The sequence below is a fragment of the Ursus arctos genome, unplaced genomic scaffold (genome assembly GCF_023065955.2).
Source record: "Ursus arctos isolate Adak ecotype North America unplaced genomic scaffold, UrsArc2.0 scaffold_1, whole genome shotgun sequence".
Taxonomy (NCBI): domain Eukaryota; kingdom Metazoa; phylum Chordata; class Mammalia; order Carnivora; family Ursidae; genus Ursus; species Ursus arctos.
Window position 1 is genome coordinate 81,007,746 of NW_026622763.1, and position 24,258 is coordinate 81,032,003.

At 38.3% G+C, this 24,258-nt stretch overlaps 1 protein-coding gene across 1 annotated transcript in view; it reads left to right on the forward strand.

The window, feature by feature from the left end:
• ADAM23 (ADAM metallopeptidase domain 23) overlaps window positions 1–24,258 on the forward strand; it is a 166,552-nt gene that overhangs the window by 84,219 nt on the left and 58,075 nt on the right. Inside the window, exons 4-9 of the mRNA XM_026492101.4 lie at window positions 1,840–1,903; window positions 12,788–12,870; window positions 13,912–13,975; window positions 17,970–18,042; window positions 21,809–21,885; window positions 23,758–23,823. Coding sequence (XP_026347886.1) covers window positions 1,840–1,903; window positions 12,788–12,870; window positions 13,912–13,975; window positions 17,970–18,042; window positions 21,809–21,885; window positions 23,758–23,823 — 427 coding nt within the window. The remainder of the gene's footprint in view (window positions 1–1,839; window positions 1,904–12,787; window positions 12,871–13,911; window positions 13,976–17,969; window positions 18,043–21,808; window positions 21,886–23,757; window positions 23,824–24,258) is intronic.

A 24,258-nucleotide genomic window follows, 5' to 3' on the forward strand; every position in this document is an offset into this window, starting at 1 on the left:
CATGGCCGATGTCAAAGAGGTTACAGCCTATGTTCTCCTCTAGGATTTTGATGGATTCCTGTCTCCCATCAAGGTCTTTCATCCATTTGGATTTTATCTTTGTGTATGGTGTGAGAGAGTGGTCAAGTTTCATTCTTTTGCATATAGCTGTCCAATTTTCCCCAGCACCATTTATTGAAGAGACTGTCTTTTTTCTACTTAGATTATTAAAAGGGAATGAGTAGATGTACCATAATTTAGTTTCAAATGTAGAAACATCAGTAGACACACATTTGATTAATAATTTCAGTAGAAAAAGTGGTCCAAGGTACCAGCTTCTGCCTTCTGTGTTGTGAAGGTTGACCTTCAGCTCATGCGGGAGACCATGCTGGATGCATGCATGGGTCTCCCCCTCCTTGACTGGCTCCAAGCCGCCTCTAGCCTTCTTTACTGGGGCGTGTTAGACCTGCGTCAGATGCAGCTCTCAAAATGATGCAAAATCATTGAGTTCTTCCATACTTCCGTTAAAGAAGTAGTGTCAAGATTTCCTAACGAGAAAACCTACACTTAGGTGGAACTAGAGAAAATAGAATGTTAGAGTAGGAAGGGCCCTGAGGAGTCCTCTGCTCCAGCCTTCCTTTTGCAGAAGTGGAAGTGGAGGCCTGAATTTAGGGCCCACATCTGGCTCGTACATAGTAGAACCTACTTTTGTCCTCCTCTTACCATTAGGATGAAATGAGTTAACCTCTTTCTGGTCCCTAGCACAGCGCCTAGGACCAAGTGAGGGCTCAGCACATGGGACTTACCATTTGTCATCATTATTGCTAGTGTCAGAGCCCAAAGAGGAACCCGGATGCCCTAATAGTGGCTTGCTCTTCCCGAGGCTCGTAGATTGCATTCCCCACATAGTATAGAGAGAAATGTGTTCGGAGAAATTGAATTAAAATAAAAGCAGTGGCAGCCTCATTCTTGTTGCAGAGCACGGCCTTGGTGCTGAGTTCTGGGCTCCGTGTGGCATGTGCTTCATGTAACCTCCAATGTCCTGTGCGATTCGTACTATTGCCTTCTTTTGACTCAAGTAGAGGCTGACTTGGGTAACTGGCCTGTAGTCACCACACTAACAAGGGGCTGGGCTAGGCTTTAAATCCGACTTTGTCTGACTTCAAAGTCTTTACTGTTAACTATTCTTTTATTCCAGGGGTTGGCAAACTATGGCCCACAGGCCAAACCGAACATACCTGGTTTTGTGTAGTCCCCAAGCTAAGAATGTTTTTTACATTTTTAGATGGTTGAAAAAATTGAAGAAGAAAAAATATCACGAGACATGAAGATTAGGTGAAATTCACATTTCAGTGTCCATAAATGAAGTCTTACTGGCACACAGCTACGCTGATTGGTTTATATCGCCTGTGTCTGTGTCTAGTCGTGGCAGAGTCCATGTGGCCCGAAAAACCTAAATTATTTCCCATCTGGCCTTTACCCTATACTTTTCCTCAGTGATTATGTTTTGAGATTCCAGTTATTTAGAGCATAATTGTGGGATTTTTTATAGGGTGTCTCTCCTCCTGTAACCTGCCTTTTCTGTTTGTTCCATGTTAATTAACCTATCAGTCAAATGATGCATAGCGTGTATAAACAGAGTTCACCTTTATAGTATCTATATTTTCTTTTTTTAACAGAGTGAGGAGTGATTTGTTATTGGAGAATCTTCGAGGCTCTTGATGAGAACCTGTTTGTACTTGCCATGGAGGGTGGCTCTTTGTGCTCTGCACGCCCCTGGCAGCCATCTACTGAGCTGATTATTTTTAAACCTCTAAGTATCTTGGATGCAGAAATCACTCTATTTTCTTTCCCTTGTAGTGGTTTGCTCTCTTCTGATTATGTGGAGATCCACTATGAAAATGGGAAGCCACAGCACTCTAAGGTACGGTGAAGAACATACGGAAATCCCGTAGCATCAACATACTTGCTCGTAGAATTGTTCATTGCACACCGCATTGTTATGATGTCTCTCTCAATAAAATGATCTGTTCTCTTGTCCAACAGTGCTGTTTTTAAATTTGAAATAAGTTTAGGAGAAACTTATTAAAACTTATAAATGTTTGAGATAGCATTAGAGATTCTGTATATTCAGGTCAATAAATGTTTATTGTTTTGTTTATACGGACAGCATCTTCTGTAAATGAATGGTAAGAAGGGCTATGTAGCTCCATAGAAATACCTTCAAGTAGTAGATCCCCAGCTCATGGTCATCGAGCCTGAATGAGGAGACTAGAATGGCTGTTCAGTCTAAGAGACTTTGGTGCCCGAGAAGGGCAGAGGACAGGTGGGGGAAGGGAGATTCAGGGAACACTGTCCTTAATCTTCACAAGAGTTCTGGGAGATGGATATTATTATTTCTGTTGTGCAAAGAAAGGAAGAAATTGAGGCAGAAAGAGGGCAAATAAGCTACTCAAGGCCACCATGTATTGTCATAGAAAGCTAATTGGGTACTTGATTTCCTTCCATGGAGGTTAACTATTCTCTTAACGGAGTGTCAATAAGGAGCAAGTGGGTTTAGATGAAAATGAGATTATTTGCATATAAGGAAGATGATGATCTCTACCAGTCAAGATGAAAATCCTTGGGATGGCTACATTCAAAGACTCTGATGTGTAGGAAGTCCACAGAGTGCCACTGAAGCCTAAGCAGTGTCCACGGGGCAGCTACCACGGGCACAGGAGAAGAAACAGGGAAACCAAATACAATGGGAAACGTTGGATCTTTTTTTCTACGTTGTTAACGAGTATTGGCTCAGAAGTGGGCCTTTTCATGTGCGGGTTTGCTGGGTTGTGTAGCACAGAGAACTAGGTTTTTTCAGTGTGATAACTTCTCGCCAAATATTTATGGGTGGCCTTAACTGTAAATACTGCCCCAGAGGTTAAAGAATTTCTCAGGATTTATAACTGTCCAATTAACAACGGGCACATTTGTAATTCGATGCATGTTTTATTTTTTTTATTTATTTATTTATTTTTTTTTTAAAGATTTTATTTATTTATTCGACAGAGATAGAGACAGCCAGCGAGAGAGGGAACACAGTCAGGGGGAGTGGGAGAGGAAGAAGCAGGCTCCCAGCGGAGGGGCCTGATGTGGGGCTCGATCCCATAACGCCAGGATCACGCCCTGAGCCGAAGACAGACACTTAACCGCTGTGCCACCCAGGCGCCCCTCGATGCATGTTTTAAACCATTGAATTTTATGCTGCAGATTAAGAACGCGCAGTTAATTTTCTTACTGTTCTGTCAGTTCTTGCCTCAGGCTGCAGCTTGGGGGTTGTTGACTCTCCCTAAAAGTTAATGCTGTGGAAAGCGAGCAGCAATGCTAAATCAAGCACGGGAATGGTGCTTTCTGGCATTTGTACAAACCAAAGCTTCCGTCAGCGGTGCCAGTGCCCCGAGTGCTGCGGATGCTGAATCATGAGTCTGGAGTAGGGAAGATTGCATGAGAACTTTATAGACTCAGCAAAGGGGCCACCTTTGTAGGCCACAGTAACCTGAGTCAAACTTCTCACTAACAAGTACAGTCAGTTTTTTTTTTTTTTTAGAAGCAGAATAGCTAATTGGCCTCCAGAGGTCATTCGAGGTCCCAGAAGGAGGCCTTATTAATAAGGCACATGAAATTTCATGTCAGTTACAACTAGGATTTAAAACAAAGGGTAGTTCAGCTGTGGCAAAGGAAGTGTTCATTGCAGTTTGTTTTTGTGTTCATTGCTTTTCTCTTATTTATGCCTCATTTTCTCCAAACCCAAATTTACTGCTTCATATATAATGAATTCATTGTAACAGTCTGTTTTGTATATACACTCCCAAAGCCCAAGATGACATGGTGCACATTATCTTAAAGCAGATTTTTTTTAACCTAATAACATTATGAACATTTTAACATGTATTAAATAATATTCTAAACTTTTATTTCTAAAAATGCATAATATTCTTTCCTATTCATTATAATTTATTTTAAAATCTCATAGCCATAGACATTAGATTGCTTCCAATTTTTTACTATACAAATAATTTGTAAGGAAAGGCCTTCCTGATAAATTTTTTAAAAGATTCTATTTATTATTTGAGAGAAAGAGAGTGGGGAGGGGCAGCGGGAGAAGGAGAGAGAGAATCTGAAGCAGACTCCCCATTGAGCATGGAGTCTTATGCAGGGCTCGATCTCATGACCCCAAGATCATGGCCTAAGCTAAAACCGAAAGTGAGACACCCAACTGCCTGAGCCACCCGGGTGCCCCTTCTGATGCATTTTGAACACATCTTTAATAATTGTGTAAGGATTAATTCTGAGAATGGGATTTTCTGAGTCAAAGAATTGGTACTTTAAAGGCTTTTGGTACATATTAAGGTTTTCTTCCTGAAAGTTTCTTTAGATCCACACTCTTCCTACCATTATATACATATTTTATAAAATGTTTTTTTTTAACTTCAGATTGCCTTCCATGTTAAGAAAATCTTTGTACAGAGTACCAGTGAAGGAAATTAACATGTAAGGATGGTTAGGTTAATTAAACATGTTTCAATCCAGTGTGCAACCTTTCTTCCAGAGATTTCACACTGTTAGACAAAAGTACATGTAAACACACCCTGTTATTCACTAGAGATGAAAAGAATTACTTCGAGCCTATTTGGCTTTAAGTGTGGACATTTAAAATATCCCGAGAATTAGTTTCAAACAGAATGGTGAGTCCATACTAGAGGTCAGTGTCTTAGGCTTTTATTTTTATTGGATGAAAGTGAGTTAAAAGGACTTCTTTCTTTGTGAAGCAAAGATAGGAACTGGAGAGGCCAACGAATTAAGTAATCAATATAGAAGAGGAGCCAGGTATCCGTGAATGAGTATGGAAGCACTTTTGTTCTGCATTCCACAGACCAGTCGCTTTTGTTAGAGTTCCTGCACAGTGCTTTGCACACAGTATATGATAAAACAACTTTGGTGACTTGTTGATTGACTTTATTGATGAAACTATTAAAAACGAGTTAATTTTTGTCAGTTCTTCTATAAGTGAACTAGGTATCAATACGACGGTGTAAAAGTCCTTTTCAATCTTGCCCTATTTCTGTTAAGTTCCTTTTAGGTGAACCAATCACTTCGAGCTCCTACTAGTACTTTGGTTTCAGTTGTGCTTATGAGAAGAAGTGTCAGCTGGCCAGTAGTGGAAGACTGAACGGATAGATGCTATGCTCCCATCCCCACTCCCCTCTATTTTATTACTCTTTACCATTATTGGGTGGGGAAAAATGCCCTTTCCTAGCTCTGTTTACTCACCCTGGCTTCTTCCTGTCCCCTTGCTCACTCCCACTCTGGGAAGGAAAGAGCCACTTAACTGATGGGAAGGAGTTGGGCATGTCTGTGTCCTTCATATTCCCTTCTTGTATGGGATCCACCTCCTACAGGAAGAGCACGTTCTCTGTACTTTTCCACACTCTAAGTTGCGCTGTGGCAGCCTGGCGTGTGTGTGTTTGTGTGTGTGGGTCTGTGTGTGTTGTTGGTGGGGGTTTCTTGTTCCATGTTGTCTATCCCTGGGTGGGTAAGTCTAGCCAACTCGGGGATGTGCCATTAGCAGGCCCACTGGATTCTCAGCTGGTCCTCTCCTCTGGTAGAGCGCTAGCAAAATGAAGGTGACACTTTGATCTGTTTGAGTCCTGGGTCACTGTCTCATTTGGTTTTGAATTTGTGTGGCTACCACCTCACATGTTCAAGGATGCCTATAATGTGAATGATGGATAATAGTAAGTGCTGGTGAGGATGTGGAGAACTAGAACCTTCACAGACTTCTGATAGGAATAAAATGGCGGAGCTGCTTTGGAAAACATTCTGGCAGTTCCTCAAAAAGTTAAGCATATAGTTACCTTATAACCCAGGTGTTCTTCTCCTGGGTAGATATGAACTGAAAACATATGTTTAAGCAAAAATTTGTACATAGATGTGCACAGCAGCATTATTCATAATTATTCAAAAAAGTGGAAACAACCCACATGGCCATCAATCAATGAATAAATAAGATGTCATATATCCACCCACCAGGGAATATTACTCAGTCATAACAAGTAAGGAAGTACTAATGCATGGTACAACATGGATGAATCTTGTAAACATTATGTTAAGTCAAAGAAGCCAGTCACAAAGGACCGTATATAGTATGATCCCATTTGTTTAAGATGTCCAGAATAGGCAAATCCATGAAGACCAAAAGCAGGGTATGGTTGCAGGGGCCGGGGGTGAGGAGGAGGGGAAATGACTGCTCATGGGTGCAGGGTTTCCTTTTGAGGTGATGAAAGCTTTCTGGAATTGGTGGTAATGGTAGCATAACTCTATGTTCCAAAAACCACTGAATTGCAGTTTTTGCAATTTGTAAGGGTGAATTTTATGGCTTGTCCCTTATGTCTTAAAGGAAAAATAAACCCTCAGGTGGAGAATGGGGATTTATTTACTCGCCTTCTCAACAAACATGAATAATCCTTTGCTCCTTTCAGATTGGTCTTGTCACTCAGGCTCGTGAATAAGTCATTCATATTCATTAAACAGATAACTGATTCAGCGTATTATGATCTAGTCGTCCCTGTTCTAGGTACTGGGCGTACATCAGTGAACCAAGCAGGTAAAAATTCCTGCCTTTGTTCTTTGCTTCATCACTATAATCACATCACCCTCCTAGAAGTTGTTTTTTTTTTTTTTAATTGAATCATCACCGTAGCTCAGTTCAATCTCACTCCTTCCGTGGAGTGTTCTTGGCAGGGATTGCTGTTGGAGGAAATGGGCCTCTGTGGGCATGGCTTCTGGCTGGGAAATTAAAAAAAAAAATCAAGAGAGCAGACAACACTGGCTCCTCACAAAGCTATTTTAAGTTTGAATAGGATAATTTTGTATGAACTATTAAAAATTTATGTAGCATTGGTACAGCTAAACTGTTCTAATACTTGAACATTTTTTTCCTGTTGAGTTTAATGAAGGTAAATTATTAAACTGGTGTTGGGGTCTCAAGTTCCCTGATTCTCTGATACATTTTTTTCATTTCCTTACTCTATAGTATTCAAATTCAGGTTTCTGTGTCCACTTAAAGATATCTTTTTCTCTTTTGCTATCAACCCACTGATATATTAAATAGATTAATAGACCCTGATGATGGAAAAGTTTGAATTTAAAGATATGCATGTAGAATAATCATTTGAATATAGTGTCCTGTTTTATTATTATATTCAGGAGCTAGAATATCAAAATATACATGCACATTTGTGAGCTAAGACCTGCAGAGTTTCTTTTCAAACGTTTATCCAGATGTTCAGGAGTTTATGAGACTTTTTTTTTTTTTAAAGGTTTATCTATTTATTTGAGAGAGAGAGCTAGAGGGGGGATGGGGTAGAGGGAGAGAAAGTCTTAAGCAGACTCTGCACTGAACATAGAGCCCAATGCAGGGCTTGATATCATGACTCTGAGATCATGACCCTGAGATCAGGACCTGAGCAGAAACCAAGAGTTGGACGCTTAACCGACTGCGCCACCCAGTGCCCCAGGAGTTTATGGGAGTTTCTTAAATGATGAAGATAATAAGAACTGGCTGGCTGAACTTTACTGAAGAGCAGATGAAATAATTAGACACAAAGGTCAGGCAGTTTTAAAATAAATCAGATTGAAACAGTAGGTTCTGTTTTCCAATTGGTTGTATTTAAAATGAGTGGAAAGAAACAAACAGTTTCTGTCATTTGATCAATAATACCAGGGAACCAAATCTGTTTTTCCTCTTTAGATCGTTAGCACTGGACTCACAGAGCTGTTATCCCAAGCCACTTCTGATTAGGAAGTACTTTCAAAGATGCACATTCAGTCAAGGTCCCATTATTTGCAGGAGCGGCCTGGTGGTTTCCAGCGGGGTTCTGGGCCATTATTTGAGCCTCATCTGGCATGTGGAGTGTTCGAATGTGGGGAAGTGGTAGGTTGGGGAGCATACTTACTAGGATTTTTAAGTTCCTTTGACTAGCCAATAACTTCCACTTATCGGATGCTCTATTTTGTTGAATTTAAATAACTCACTGACAGTTTTGAATCCCAAAACACTGACATCTGTGGGGACACACATAGACTCATGTCATGTGCTGAATGAGCCCCTCTGGTTCTCCTGCCTGCCACTTGCCGAGTCACAGATCTGTGATGCGCTCCTTGGTACCGATCGCGAAATGGCTAGCCTGGGCTCTAGAACTGTCTAAGGCCTTCCCGACTGGAGAAAGAAACACTAACTGGAGAGCCTGAAAACGTGTCATTCAGTTTGGTTTTTTAATGTCTTTAGCAGAGCCTTTTAGCGCTTTGTCACTGTCTCCCTCTCTGTGCATGGAGATAATAGTTACTATGAGACAGTGACTGAGTGTTCAAGATGGTTAGCTCCTTGGGGGGAAGGCACCCCCAGAGCTGACCCTCCGTCACTGCTCACAACACCCTCTGGGAGTGTCCTCTCTGCACTGGTCCACTCCCCTTATCCCTGTTACCCAAGAGGTAATGTCTCTTTTCAACTAGGATTTTTTGAATATGAAATTCTTCAAGAGGTTACTCTGCAGTGGTATTCATAAAATGCGTACATCTGGAGAGTTGCCAAATAATATTTTTATGGTAATGCTTTCTTAAAAACTTGTTATAAATTTAGTAATAAGGGACTCAGAAACTCCTCTAATACTACCAGATACTAATACTAAATTAAAGCCTGCTGAATTGCTCATAGTACTTAATATAACCACACAATCTAGATAGTCAAGCTTTGTTATGATAGTAGGTGTCAGGGATCGCAGGTTACTCAAGTCTTATTTCAGGTTCAAAAAATACAGTGATTTACCTTCAAATATACAGAAAATTGAAATAGTTCCTTCAGATAATATTCTACCTAAACAACTACCAATGACCTTTATACTGAGAGAGCATCAACCTTCAGTTTCTAATGTGAATTGAAATAAAACTAAGACAGGGCTTAGAAATATTTTCTGGGGAATAAAGAATATTTTTAGAAAAATCTGAAAAAAATAACTTTTTTTTAGAAAGGTCAGGTCAATGTGACCGTGTTTGCTATGCACTTATGATAATCACCTGACTTAAGAGAACTTCTTGGTGTGATACAAGGTGCTAAATAACCCGTTTGATGGAATTTACAGTTACCTATGGTTGTTTTTAGAATCATGTGAAGAGCCTGAAATTTAATTGCAGAATATCGACCTGTTTTCCAAATTGCTGAGATGTGTGATACCATTTGTCCTTATAAGTTCTAGGGTTGAATATGCAAATAAAACTTGTCATGTTGCATACAAGTCAGTATTTTTGTAAAAGATTGCCTTTTGTTTTTTTTTTTAAAGATTTTATTTATTTATTTGACAGAGGTAGAGACAGCCAGCGAGAGAGGGAACACAAGCAGGGGGAGTGGGAGAGGAAGAAGCAGGCTCCCAGCGGAGAAGCCTGATGTGGGGCTTGATCCCATAACGCCGGGATCACGCCCTGAGCCGAAGGCAGACGCTTAACTGCTGTGCCACCCAGGCGCCCCAAAAGATTGCCTTTTGAGAACCAAACCCCATACAAAAGCAACCTTTTACAAAATATTAACAAGATTATAATACCAAATTTAGACAACCAGCACTGGATATGACGCTTTTCCAAAGAAGACATACGAATGGCTAACAGACACATGAAAAAATGTTCAACATCATTAGCCATCAGGGAAATTCAAATCAAAATCACAGTGAGATACCACCTTACACCAGTTAGAATGGCAAAAATTCACAAGGCAGGAAACAACAAATGTTGGAGAGGATGTGGAGAAAGGGGAACTCTCTTACACTGTTGATAGGAATGCAAGTTGGTACAGCCACTTTGGGAAACAGTTTGGAGGTTCCTCAAAAAGTTAAAAATAGAGCTACCCTATGATCCAGCAATTGCTGGATCTTTACCCCAAAGATACAGATGTAGTGAAAAAAAGGGGCACATGTACCCCAATGTTCATAGCAGCAATGTCCACAATAGCCAAACTGTGGAAGGAGCCGAGATGCCCTTCAACAGACAAATGGATAAAGAAGATGTGGTCCATATATACAATGGAATATTACTCAGCCATTGGTAATATGAATGAATTTAATATAATGAATATAAATGAATATCCACCATTTGCATTGACATGGGTGGAACTGGAGGGGATTATGCTAAGTGAAATAAGTCAAGTAGAGAAAGACATTTATCATGTGGTTCACTTATTTGTGGAACATAAGGAATAGCATGGAGGACATTAGGAGAAGGAAGGGAAAAACGAAGGGGGGTAAATCAGAGAGGGAAACGAACCGTGAAAGACTATGGACTCCAGGAAACAAACTGTATTATAGTTTCTAAGAGGAAATAAACTGAATTGGTTGGGGAGTGGTCTTTGATATATGGGTAGACACCCTTATCACTGTAAATAACGTCTGAGGCTCTTGTAATACAGTACAAGAGGTGATCAAAATGACTGTAAATCATCAATGAAAAGTCAAAGTATGTTCAGTATATTCTATTTAAGAAAACAAATGGAAAGCTTCTGGTTAAACAGTGTGGATTCGATGCTTATATTTATCTCTATTCCCTCCCAATAACCTATTCAAATACCAGTTAAAGAATAAAAAAGGATATAAACCCACAAGGACAAAGACAAGAGAAGAAAAGACTGCAGATGAGAGGTATTCATAAAATTTTAGGAGATAGAAAGCAAACGGATGAGGCATAACTGTCAGGTTTGAGCTTTACCTGTTCTGAGAAGTTCCATTAAGGGAAACCCAAGAAGCAAGCCAACTGAAGATCCAGGAATTGAAGGCACATGAAAACAGAGGTTGGTTCAAAGTCTATGCGGAGGGCTCTTACATCCCTAATGCATATTGTACCCTATATAGCAATGCAGCTGTCCCTTCTCTACTCTGCTAGAAGGGCTCCATTTATAGAGAAAAATGGAAAGGAGGGAATTATCAGAGAAATAATGAAAGTTTCCCAGGACTGAAGTGCATGCATTTTCTTAATTAAAAGTTTTGACCAAGTGCCCAGCACAGTGAATAAGCCAAGACCCACACCAAGTCGTGTTTTGAGATTTCATGAAAATGGGGATGAATAAAATTCCCTAAAGTTTTCTCAAAAGGGAAAAATTATATTTTATAGAAAATATCTAACATTAGAATGGCAGCCATTTCTCAGCAGCAACATTAGAAGGTGTGCACAATGGTATTGAAATGCCGAGAGAAAGTAATTTCCAATCTAGAATTCTCTACCCACCCAAATGGTTGATCTAGTGTGAAGATAGAAAAAGAAATTTTTATATGTGCAAGTACTCACCAGATTGATCTTCGATGATCACTTTTTCAAGAAAGTACCAGAAGTTGTGTACCTTCAAAAAAGGGGAAGGTGAGATCATGAATGGAGAAGACATGGGGTCTAGGATTCCATACAGAAGGGAGGCAGGAGAGTTCCCAGGTTGACCCTAAACAGAACTTCTGGCTGGTGGCTCTCTGTCAGGCCTAGTGGGAGGCCGAATGGGAACAAGAGGGCTGTCTCCCGGAATAAAATGGATGTGATAAGTTACCTGGTATGTTTAACCAGAGTGTAGCAGTATAAATATTCCATTCAGAAATACATAGGTAAACAGCAAAAGAAACAGATGAGTTAAAAATGATTATCATGGAGGTGAGGAGAGAGGGAGAAGGTAACTGCTGGGTTTTTTTTTTATTTTAAGATTTATTTATTAGAGAGAGAGAGTGGGTGTTTGTGGGTGCGTGAGCAGGGGAGGGGCAGAGAGAGAGCGAGAGAATCCTCAAGCAGACTCTTGGCTGAGTGCGGAGCCCATTGCAGGGATCTCCCGACCCTGAGATCATGACCTGAGCAGAAATCAAGCAGAAATCCGCTTAGCGGACTGAGCCACACAGGCACCCTTGTGTTTTTAAAATAGGCCATGTAGTTACTATTTGACTTTGAAAATCAAGTTCATATAATACTTATAAGAAATTTTTAAAACTAATTTTAAAAGGTAGGAAAGCAAACAATAAGATTTTATGTAGTTTTCTATCAAGCAATTATTTTTAAAAAGATTTTATTTATTTGAGAGAGAGAAAGTGAGAGAGAGCACGAGCATGGGGTGGGGTGGGGATGGGGTGGGAGAGAGAGAGTGAAGCAGGCTCCCCGCTGAGCAGGGAGCCTGACGCAGGGGTTGATCCCAGGACCGAGGGATCATGACCTGAGCTAAAAGCAGATGCTTAACCAACTGAGCCACCCAGGCGTCCCTATCAAACACAATTATTAAAACCTTTGGGGTCTCCTCAGTTTGGTAGAAGACCTTATTCCATAGAAATACCTGCGGAGTATCTACTCCCTTACATGTTTAAGAAAGGCATGTAAGTTGTACCAGTTGCCTTGGTGTCTTATTCCTATTAATAGTCTTTTCTCCTTCATTAAATTTAATAACACAACATCACTATAGAAAGGCTGATGGGTATTAAGGAAGGCACATATTGCATGGTGCACTGGGTGTTATACGCAAACAATAAATCATGGAACATTACATCAAAAACTAATGCTGTATGGTGACTAACATGACATAGTAAAAAATTATTATAAAAAAAAGAAAGAAAAGCTGAAAAATTCCTAGTGCCTTTTGAGATTTCACATCACCCAGAAGGAGTTTGTAGGACCATCTTTGCAATTCCTTCTGGCTTATAGGAGCGTCTGTAGAAGTGAATGATGACATAGAAAGCATTGTTCATCAATGAAACCTTCCTCTGTGTTGTAGGGTGGAGAGCACTGTTACTACCACGGCAGCATCCGAGGTGTCAAGGACTCCAGGGCAGCTCTGTCGACCTGCAACGGACTTCAGTACGTGCAAGTCTTGTGTGGGAGAGTGAACTTGCTTTCAGCCATGCACTGTTTCCATCTTTTCTTTCCCAGATGTTTGTTGTCGTGACTCTGCTGTGCTGGTCACATGTTAGGGACTGGATATGGAGTGATGAACAAGGAGGGCATAGTCTCTGCTGTCCTAACATTTAGAGTCTGCAGGAGATTTCAGAGATTAAACAAGTGATTCGAGAGATTAATATTGAATTGCCATTTTGGTAGGAACGGTGAAGGTCAGGGACAGGGACTTATGGGGTGACCAAACCCCATCGAGGAAGGTCTCCCAGAGGCGTATGCCAGAGGACATAGCAGTCAGGTGGTGTTGGCAAGGGAAGGACGGGGGGCCAAAGAGAGGAGCTCGTACATTGGCTTCAAGACGGGCTCTAGAAAAGCCTCTCTAAGTACCTTTTAGACCCAGATAGTAAGCCTTGATGTAAAGATCTGGTTGTGGCCATGTGATGAAAAAGGGTCTTGAAAATCTTATCTTCTTATATCTCTCAAATTTATATGCAACACAAAGTCATACTGCTTAATGGAAATTCACAGTTTGCAGCCATAAATATGCTTCTGTTTGCCTCTTCAGAATCAGATGGTTTTAGAACATTTTAATGAGCAAAGTACCTATTTTCTCATGGGTGATATTGGATTTGCGCAACAAGAAGTTTCTACCAGTTGGACATTGTCTTGGAATTATAACGTGACATACTGGGACTGTATGAATAGTCCTGTTCCAGATTCATCTTCTAATCTTTGCATTTTGTTTCAAAAATTAATTATAGCATTTATAATTTATATGCTCGTGATATACACCTTACCACCTTTTGTAGCTTCTCTGCTGTCTAGTACAGTGCTGAGACCACAGTGGGATTCCATACAGATAGATGAATTGGGTTTAGGGCTGTATAAAGATATTTGTTCAGATACACTGTTCATTTTTAAAGATGCAATGTGAACCTCATTTGCTGTTTCTTGCTGTTTGCTGTATTTGTTCATTTTCTCCTTATGTGGTTTCTTGTCTCACAGTGGTATGTTTGAAGATAATACCTTTGTATATATGATAGAACCACTGGAGCTGATTCACGATGAGGTAAGTCTGTGACCTCAGTTTCCTTATGATATTTTATTCTTTTAGCATCTCTGCCTTTGAGCCACAAACAACATACTGTGGATGTCCGTGTACATTATATGTAGTACTTTATTTCAAGCATAGAATGACACCATGAATTTTGAAGTTTAAACTGCACATCTCAGGTGTGTTGAGAAGTTGGTGCAGGTGTATTGAAGTTAGAAATACGCGGGTTATGACCTGCTGCGTTGGGGAATGTGCGCCACCTACGCAGGCTCGGCAGGTGGCTCCCTCAGCATCCAGGCTCCCACTTTGGAGAAACAAAACCCATGGTTATTTTGGTTGAAGGTGAGGTTTCAATACACTCACACAGGGCAAGTAAAGTCACAGGATTTATTACATACAGATTCCAGAATGTGGGGTGGGGAGCAGTAAGCCAGAGGAGGGCAGTCCTCCATCCTGGGTCACGGGGTGAGCAGGAGATGAGAGCAGGGTAGCAAGCACCTGTTACTTGAAAGGTGGTTGGAGTAGAGGTCCCTAACTTTTAGCGGGCTTAATTCTAAGTGGTTATTTTAAAACGTGCCCTGGGAAAAGCAAAGCAGGAACTTAGAGTGGGAATCCTAAACTCAAGTTTTTAAAAATACAAGTTGTTTTCCTCATCACACCAGGCCACACACCAGGAAGGAATGATAAGAGGCAACAAATCTAGGGTTTTGGAAGTGAAGGCAGTTTTTTTCCAGTCTGTAGAGCAGAGAGGACGTTTTGTTTTGTACTGACCAACTTCTTTTCCTTTAAACTAGCTTTCGTTCTCACTTCTTCTTTGGATAATTGTATGACTATAAGCATATACTTAACTTTTATAAGAATCTTCAGTGGAGAAGTTTGTAGTTGAACTATGATTCGATTAGATAGCATTTAGTTTTCTTTAGAAATAGGGAAGAAAATAATGTTTAGAGGCATGCACCGGCCAGCAACCTGATAAGAAACCATAAGGGCGTTATGCTGAGTGAAGTAAGTCAGACAGAGAAAGACAGGTACTGTATGAGCTTGCTTATATGTGGAATGGAAAAGTCCTGAACTCAGAAACAGAGAACAGATTAGTGGTTACCAGAAGCCAGTGGGAGACATGTGTGAATGTGGTCGTGCAAACTTCCAGGTATAAGATAAATGAATTCTGGAATGTAATGTACAACTTGGTGACCATAGTCCCTTTGTACATTTGAAAGTTGCTAAGACAGTAGATCTTAAAAGTGCTCCTCACAAGGAAAAAACTGTAATTGCGTTGTGGTGGGTGTTTACTACACTTACTGTGGAGGGTATTTTGCAGTATATACATAGATCAGATCATTATATTATACACCTTAAACTTATACAATATTGCATGTTATTATATCCCAATAAAATTGGACAAGAAAAGGAATCATATACTCCACTAGTGTTGCTCACTAATAGAATGAAAACTAATCTGAAATTTGATCTGTATTCGTTAGGTATTGTAATGAGGGCTTACTACCTGCTGGGCACTGTTTTAGGTGCTGGGGATAAAGTGGTGAATAAGACAAACATAGACCCTGAGCTTCATGGAGATTATAGTCTACAGGGGCAGACGGGGATAGACAGGATATAAGACAGTAAGTACATACGGTTTGTTAGATAGCATGCTAAGGAGAAAAAAAATGAAGCCGAGGAGGCCTAGTTACAGGGAAGAGCAAAATGAGATGGTACTTTTGAAGGAGGACTTTCAGAAATTAGGGAGCTGGAAGAGCATTCCAGGAGAAGAGCAAATGCAAAGGCCCTGAGGCAGAAGTGTTACTCGTGTGTTGTAGGAACTTTGAAGAGCCCAGCTAGGTTGGACAGGAGTGGACAAAGGGGAGATTGGTAGAAGATAAGGCTCTGAGAGGTGGCAGTAGGGAAGTCACACCCCAGTGAGAAGAACAACTAATGGGAAAATAGTATTTTGAGAGTGATCGAGTCAGGATATTGCAATCATTTGATGGGGTGCAGAAAACATTTTTTTATCTTTAGAGATTTCACCTGTATATAAATTAAGTTTTGAAACAGGTACTAGCCATTTAGACTATTGATAATTATAGTTGAACAAACATTTATTTTCTTTGCTGTGGCAATGTATATGTAACTATGGTGTAAGTTTCAAATTTGAGACAGAAATGTCATTACATTTTAAATGTTTAATGTTTGTTTAAACCTGTATCATTTTTCAATTAGTAAATGTAAAAATTACTGGATGATGAAGACAACCACCCCTAGATAAATACATTTTGTTTAAGTAAAATGTTTTTCCTCTACTCCAGTGGTAGGTAAATAACTTGTACACAGCAAGAATATTTGATTTGGTCAGCAAACAATTGACTTTGATTTCTTGCATTGATTGATGGCCCTGTTACGCTTAAAAAAAAAAAAAAAAAAAGCCAAAAATAAAACAAAACCCCCAAATGACGACTCCCTAAGCCTCAGAGTTTTTAAATATGTAAAATAAGATGGTTTTTCAATGTATCCCCAATAGGGCAGTTCTGCAGGTTTGATGAATTAAGAAATGTATGTGACCAAGTTTAATAAACCAAGAGACTTGTAAGTTCAAACTGTTATTGTCATAGTATTTAAAGCATCGGTTTTACCTCGTTACACCCATAATCGTGTTCTGCAGGGGCCGATTGTTCCATGCCTACTGCCTTGTCTCTTTTGCTTTCTTCCTTACTCCCTACCTTTTGCTCATGTAACAATCTTCATCCTCACCATGGGGAGAGGGAAAGGAACAGTGCTTGAAACTTCAGTCAGTTTTTAAAATTGTGTTTCTAATCCAGTTGTGAGTTTCATTGCTCTGAATATTATTTCACCTGTTACCAGAATTAAGAATTTACTGAACTTGAATTTAGATTTGCTGATGTTTAGTTTATTATTACTGGTTTTAGTAGGCTTTGCAGTAAGTCAGTAAGTCAAGCAATATGGGTGGGATATTTCTGATAAGAATTCATGTTCTCTCTCAAGTAATGAATAACAAAGCTCTTAATTATTGTGAGTCTCATATGTAATCTATTAAGAACCCTCTTTTTATAACTATTTTCCTGCTTATGAAACTAATACATCGTAAGAAATTTGGAAAAGGAAAATAAGCAAATACTTAACTGCATTGTAATTTTCCATGATCCCATCCCAGAAAGAGAACTCTTCACCTTTCAGTATACATTCTTCCAGTTTTTCAGTGATATATTCTCATATATTTTTAAAATAAATTGAATCATTATTCTGTAATAGAATTTTAGCTCAGTGATGGACCTCTCTGAGCCGCAGTATTTTTATTTGTAAAATAAAGATAAAATATGCATTATATAGAGTTCTTGCGTGGATTAAATAGGGTATCGTGTACATTAACAGTATTTGGCACATAGTGTGTGCTCAATAATGGAAGCTAATAGTAATAATAGTAATGGAAATAAGATGTTTTTAAAAGTGTGGTTTCTAGGGCAAAGGATATGAATATTTTCAAGGTCATTGATAGACATTGCTAAATTTCTCTTTGAACTATGCTCCCAATTTATTCTTATCAGCAGATGAGAGTGCTTTTTACCTTGCAACCATAATTAACTATGGTTATCATAATTTTAAAACCTCTGCCAACCAGATGGCAAAAATTAGTTTATCTTTTTTTAAAATTTGCATTTTGAAGGAGTATTGAGGCAGTCATCATTTTTTTATATGTTCGTTTGACCGTTTGTGTTTCTTTCTTGTGAATTTCCTATTCGTGGCTTTGAAAAAGGCTAAGGTTTCAGAGTGGCTAATAAAACTACACTTTTATCTACACTGGAGCAATTGGATGGTGCTCTATTTCTTAAAAAATTAAAGTTTCAATAAGACATACTTTTCATTTTTGATAGCTAAAACATGAGCATATAAATGTTCCCATTTTAAGAAGGCTGTTGGAGAAAGTTCCAACACTCTTCCATACAAGCTTGATCCCATCTTGCTTTTTAATGGCGCACAATTGTTTTTGTTTCAGAAAAGCACAGGTCGACCACATATAATCCAGAAAACCTTGGCAGGACAATATTCTAAGCAAGTGAAGAATCCCAGTAAGTTTTAATTCAGATGGCCATTTTATTTTATGTAATAGGAGCCGTGCCTTGGTGGAACTCGGTGCGCATGCAGGAGGTGAAATTGCTCTGCCGTGATCGTGTGGGTGGGCAGTGGCATGAACTGTGGCTGGTGTGGATGAGGCCTGGAGAGTCATTGCCGATGGAAATACTGAAATATGAAGGCCAGGAGTAATCCTCTGTTAGGAACCAGAGAGTGTGGCTAAATTTAATGGTGATTTGCAGTGAGGCTCATTCTTAAATTTCTCTGGCAGTTTACTGGTTTTTAGACAATTTGTACTGTCTCACTCTTATGCTCTGGTCTCAAGGCATCTTAAGCACGCTGATGTTGACAAAAGCGTCTTTTGGATTATTGGGGTATGTGATATTGCTTCCGTACGTTCGTGCCAAAAGTCTTTAATAATTTATGCAAAGTCTTATGCCATACATTATTTTTAAATCTAAAATGAACTAAGCACAGTGAAATTCTCTTAAATTTTCAGATATTGAGGGTCAGGTGGTTGTAGGTCAAATATGCATATTCTAATGAATCTTGAACGGTTTGTTACATTTTTGATGATGTTTGGAAGAAAATAACACTTGAATTGTAAATCACAATTTATGCATTACAAATAGAATTAGATTTGCAACCATGAGAATGTGAAATGTTTAGTGATCGGAATACTTCTTTCACCTTAGATTATTTTGATTTTGAGATGATGTATGCTATCAGTGTTGCTGTTTCTTCACATAATATTTTTATTTTGTTTATTTTTTTCATCATGATAATTGTACTCATTAATCCCCATCACCTATCTTACCCATCCCCCCCCTTTTGGTAGACATCCATTTGTTCACTATAGTTAAGGGTTTCCTGGTTTGTCTCTTTTTCTCTTTTTATTTTCCTTTACTCATTGGTTTTGTTACTTAAATTCCACTTATGAGCGAGATCACATGGTATTTGTTTTTCTCTGACTGACTTATTTCACTTAGGATTATATTTTTTAGTTCCATCTCTGTTGTTGCAAATGGCAGGATTTCATTCTTTTTTATGGCTGAGTAATATTCCTCTGTGTGTGTGTGTGTGTGTGTGTGTGTGTGTGTGTGTGTGTGTGCGCGCGCGCTTCTTTGTCTTTTCATCTATGGATGGACCCTTGGGCTGCTTCCAGATCTTGGCTATTATAAATAGTGCTGCACTAAACATAGGGGTGCATGTATCCCTTTGAATTAGTGTTTTTGTATTTTTGTGGTAAATACCTAGTGGTGTGATTGCTGGATTGTAGGGTAGTTCTGTTTTTAACTTTTTGAGGAACCTCCACACTGTTTTCCAGAGTGGCTGCACCAGTTGGCACTCCCATCAGTAGTGCAGGAGGGTTCCTTTTTCTCCACATTCTCACCAACACTTGTGGTTTCTTGTGTTTTTTATTTTATCCGTTCTGACAGGTGTGAGGTGATAGATTTGATTTGCATTTCCCTGGTGATGAGTGATACTGATCATCTTTTCACGTGTCTCCTGGGCATCTGGATGTCTTCTTTGGAGAAATATCTGTTCATATCTTTTGTCCCTTTTTTGTAAAAAAAATTTTTTTTTAGAGAGAGAGAGAGTGAGCACATGCATGTACAGCAGGGGAGGGGCAGAGGGAGGGGAGAGAGAGAATCCCAAGCAGCCTCCATGCCCAGTGTGCAGCCCAAGGCAGGGCTCGATCCCATGACCCCGAGATCATGACCTGAGCCAAAATCAAGAGCCAGATGCCTAACTGACTGAGCCACCCAGGCACCCCTCTTCTGTCCATTTTTAAATTAGATTATTTGGTTTTGGGGTATTGAGTTGTATCAGTTCTTTATATATTTTGGCTACTAGCCCTTTATTGGATATGTCATTTGCAAATATCTTCCCCCATTCAGTAGGTTGCCTTTTAGTTTTGGTGATTGTTTCCTTTTCTGTGCAAAAGCATTTTATTTTGAGATAGTCCCAATAGTTTAGTTTTGCTTTTGTTTCCCTTGCCTCAGGAGACATATCTAGAAAAATGTTGCTACGGCTGATGTCAGAGAAATTACTGCCTGTGCTCTCTTCAAGGATTTTTATGGTTTTAGGCATGATATTTAGGTCTTTAATCCATTTTGAGTTTATTTTTGTGTGTGGCAAAAGAAAGTGGTTCAGTTTCATTCTTTTGCATGAAGCTGTTGAAGAGATTGTCTTTTTTCCATTCTATATTCATTCCTCCTTTGTTGAAGATTAATTCACCATATAATTGTGGGTGTATTTCTGGATTTTCTGTTGTGTTCCATTGATCTTTGTGTCTGTTTTTCTGCTAGCACCATACTGTTTTAATTACTACCACTTTGTAATATAACTTGAAGTCTGTAATTGTAATACCTCGAGTTTTATTTTTCTTTTTCAGGATTGCTTTGGCTATTTGAGGTCTTTTGTAGTTCCATACAGATTTTAGGATTGGTTGTTTCTGGTTCTGTGAAAAATGCTTTGGTATTTTGATAGGGATCGCAGTAAATCTATAGATTACTTTGGGTAGTGTGGACATTTTAACAATATTTGTTCTTCCAACCCATGAGCATGGAATGTCTTTCTATTTCTTTGCATCATCTTGAATTTTTTTCATCAGTGTTTTATAGTTTTCAGAGTACAGGTCTTTCACCTCTTTGATTAAGTTTATTCCTAGAGGTTTTATTGTTTTTGGTGCAATTGTAAATGATTATTTTCTTAATTTCACTTTCTGCTGCTTCATTATTAGTGTATAGGTATGCAGCAGATTCTCGTACATTGTGTATCCTGAGACTTCACTGAATTCATTTATCAATTCTAGTGGTTTTTTGGTGAAGTCTTTCAGGATTTCTATATATAGAATCATGTCATCTGCAGATAGTGAGAGTTTTACTGTTTCCTTACCAAGATGGATGTCTTTTATTTCTTTTTGTTTTCTGATTGCTGTGGCTAGGATTTCCAGGTGCTATGTTGAATAAAAGTGGTGAGAGTGGACATCCTTGTTCTGTTCCTGACCTTAGAGGAGAAGTTCTCAGTGTTTTCCTCTTGAGTATGATGTTGGCTGTGGGTTTTTCATATAAGGCTTTTATTATGTTGAAGTATGTTCCCTCTAAACTTACTTTGTTGAGGGCTTTTATCATGAGTGGATGTTGTACTTTGTCTAATGCTTTTTCTGCACCATTGAAGTGATCATGTGGTTTTTATCTTCTCTCTTATTGATGTGATGTATCATATTGATTGTTTTGTGAATATTGAACCATACTGGTGTCCTGGAAAGAAATCCCCCTTGATTGTGGTGTATGATTTTTTTAAAATGTATTGTTGGATTCAGTTTGCTAACATTTTGTTGAGGATTTTTGCATCTGTATTCATCGGGAATATTGGCCTGTAGTTCTCTTGTTGTGGTGGCTTTATTTGATTTTGGTATCAGGGTGATACTGGCCTTATGGGATGAATTTGGAAGTTTTCCTCCCGATTCTATTTTTTTTTTTTTTTTTTTTTTTGTAGTAGCAGTAGTTTGAGAAGAATAGGTGTTACCTCTTCTTTAAATGTTTGGTAGAATTAGCCTGTGAAGCCATCTGCTCCTAGACTTTTATTTTGGAGGAGTTTTTTGATTTCTGATTAAATTTTAATGCTGGTAATTGGTCTGTTCAGATTTTCTATTTCTTCCTGCTTTAGTTTTGATACTGTCACATGTTTTAAAAACACACTCCCATTGAACTGCAGTCAAGTATAAATTTTTGTTTTTCTTTTTCTTTTACACAGGTGGGGAAAGCAGTGGCCAGTGGCCCTTTCTGTCTGAATTACAATGGTTGAAAAGAAGGAGGAAGAGAGCGGCGAATGTGAGTGTGGCATTGAACCCTAGATGGGGCCACTTCACTCAGTTAAATTGTGTGCCTGAAATCACATAGTACCTGAGTGTATGTAAAACACTTTAGATTTGTGCAACATCTTCTCACAAACAAAACCAACAAACCACACTCCTCCTATGGTTTGAGTCCTACAAGAAGATTGCTTTTTATTCAGCTTTTTCTATTTGATATAAACTGGTTACAATGTCTTATGGACCCTGATGGCATATAAGGAATGCATCGTTTTAGCTTCATTTTCAAAGCGTTTTCTTATGAAAATTACAGGACATTTTTTTTCTATTAAAAGTACAGCAGACTTTTTTATATGGCTTATATAACATATGAAGCATTTTTGTTCACCAAAAAAGTAAGGGGAAGTGTTAGGTTTTGAAATGTTGGCTAATATTGCCTATTTGTAGTTCTTTCAAATTGAAAGCTCTGTGTACTAATATTTGAAGCTGGATATGTTTTCTTGAGGATCTATTTGACCATTAGTATCACGACAGTTACTAAATAAGAATCATGTAATTATATAATCAACAACTGTAGTATAGCTCCCATGTATTGATAAATGTATAGGAGTTTTGTAACTGAAATTATGTTCCTAGTCTTTTTCATAATAGAATAGAAAGCTGTAATGATGGGGACTGTTTCGTAATTACATGGTGAATGCTATGTAACCGAGAATTAATTCCACAGCATATAGATTACACGGTAATTTACTAGATAACTTAATGAGTAATTATACTGAAAATTGCAGATTTTAGATAATGTTTTGCTGAATGTATTTTTTTTTTTGTGAACAAATTAGACCACCAGTCATCAGAAACTTAGTTACAGGTTAAATCATCCTCACTTTTATGAGCCTGTCTTCATATTACGGTGATTATGGATACAAATTTTGTTTTTTTACTTAGAGATTTTTTTTCTTACTCTTGAAGATGTGGTTGGTAATAATAGGTTTTATATAGGCTACTGACATTTCACTACAGTCCACCCCTATCAAATATAAACTGATCAATCACCTTGTACATAAAGAAAAAAGAGTCATCATTGTTGTTTTTCAACTTTCTTTCAAAAAGAAAGTCCAAATGATAATTAAAATGCTTAGCACTTGCTCTTAAAATTACCTAGGAATAGTCAAAATTTAGAAGCATTTAGAAAATAGTAATTGTCATTTAAAAAAAAAAAATAGAAAATAGTAATTGTCAATGTTTGTTCCTTTGAGAAGTTGTATGGTTAGTACATTATTATTAAAATTTCACTCCAGTGAGTTAATGTTTCTTTTTACTATATTGACAGCTGTTCACATGTACCATGCTAGTCTTATTAAATGAGTTTTAAGTAGATTTCCTTTGAAGTTTTAAGTAGATAAGAATCTTTTTTATCACATTTTAATGCTAAAGAAATTGAGATTTATTTATTTTAGCAGAATTACACTGTACATTTTTCTCTAGAATATTTTTACATATGAAAATCATATAAAAAATAACATGGGCTGGGGGCACCTGGCTGGCTCAGTTGGTGGAGCGTGCGACTCTTGATCTTGGAGTCGTGAGTTCGAGCCCCGTGTTGGGAGTAGAGATTACTTAAAAATAAAAAAATCTTAAAAAAAAATAACAGACTTTTCTCTATCTTGATGAGTATTTCAATGATAATGAAATACAGTTTTTTTCTGAATACTTGAATGTTTATCCACACTTTACAGTCACTGTCTTCGATTTTGTTGACCAAGTTTATTCCAGGGTGTTTATAAAGTAGGCAGCAAAGAGTTCTTTTGAAATTCAAAGTCAATCTACAAGTTAATAGTCAACATCAGAGATCTGTCCACCACCATTCTGACTATGTTTTCATTTTCCACAGCCATCTCGCGGTGTGTTTGAAGAAATGAAATATTTGGAACTTATGATTGTTAATGATCACAAAACGGTAAGAATATAAAGAATCAGTGAGTTTTAGACCTGGCAGCTTTGCTTAAGAAAGAATACATTTCACTTTATATTGAATCATTATTTGTTACTTATTAGGGCCAATATATTTAGAGGCTTTATTTCTTTGGAACTATTGAATGACTTGATTTACTTCATGGTATTTGGGAATACTAGGTTTTATAGAATTTTCACAACTCTAATAAATAAATGACTATTTAGTGGTTATAATGAATGGATTTAACTATTTGTTTGACATCTTTTACATACCGTCATTTAAAATTCTTATTCTCTACTTTTCTTCATTTGTGTATTTGGCCACTACTTTTTTTTTTTAATGATTTTTTATTATATTATGTTAGTCACCATACAGTACATCCCCGATTTCCGATGTAAAGTTCGATGATTCATTAGTTGCATATAATACCCAGTGCAC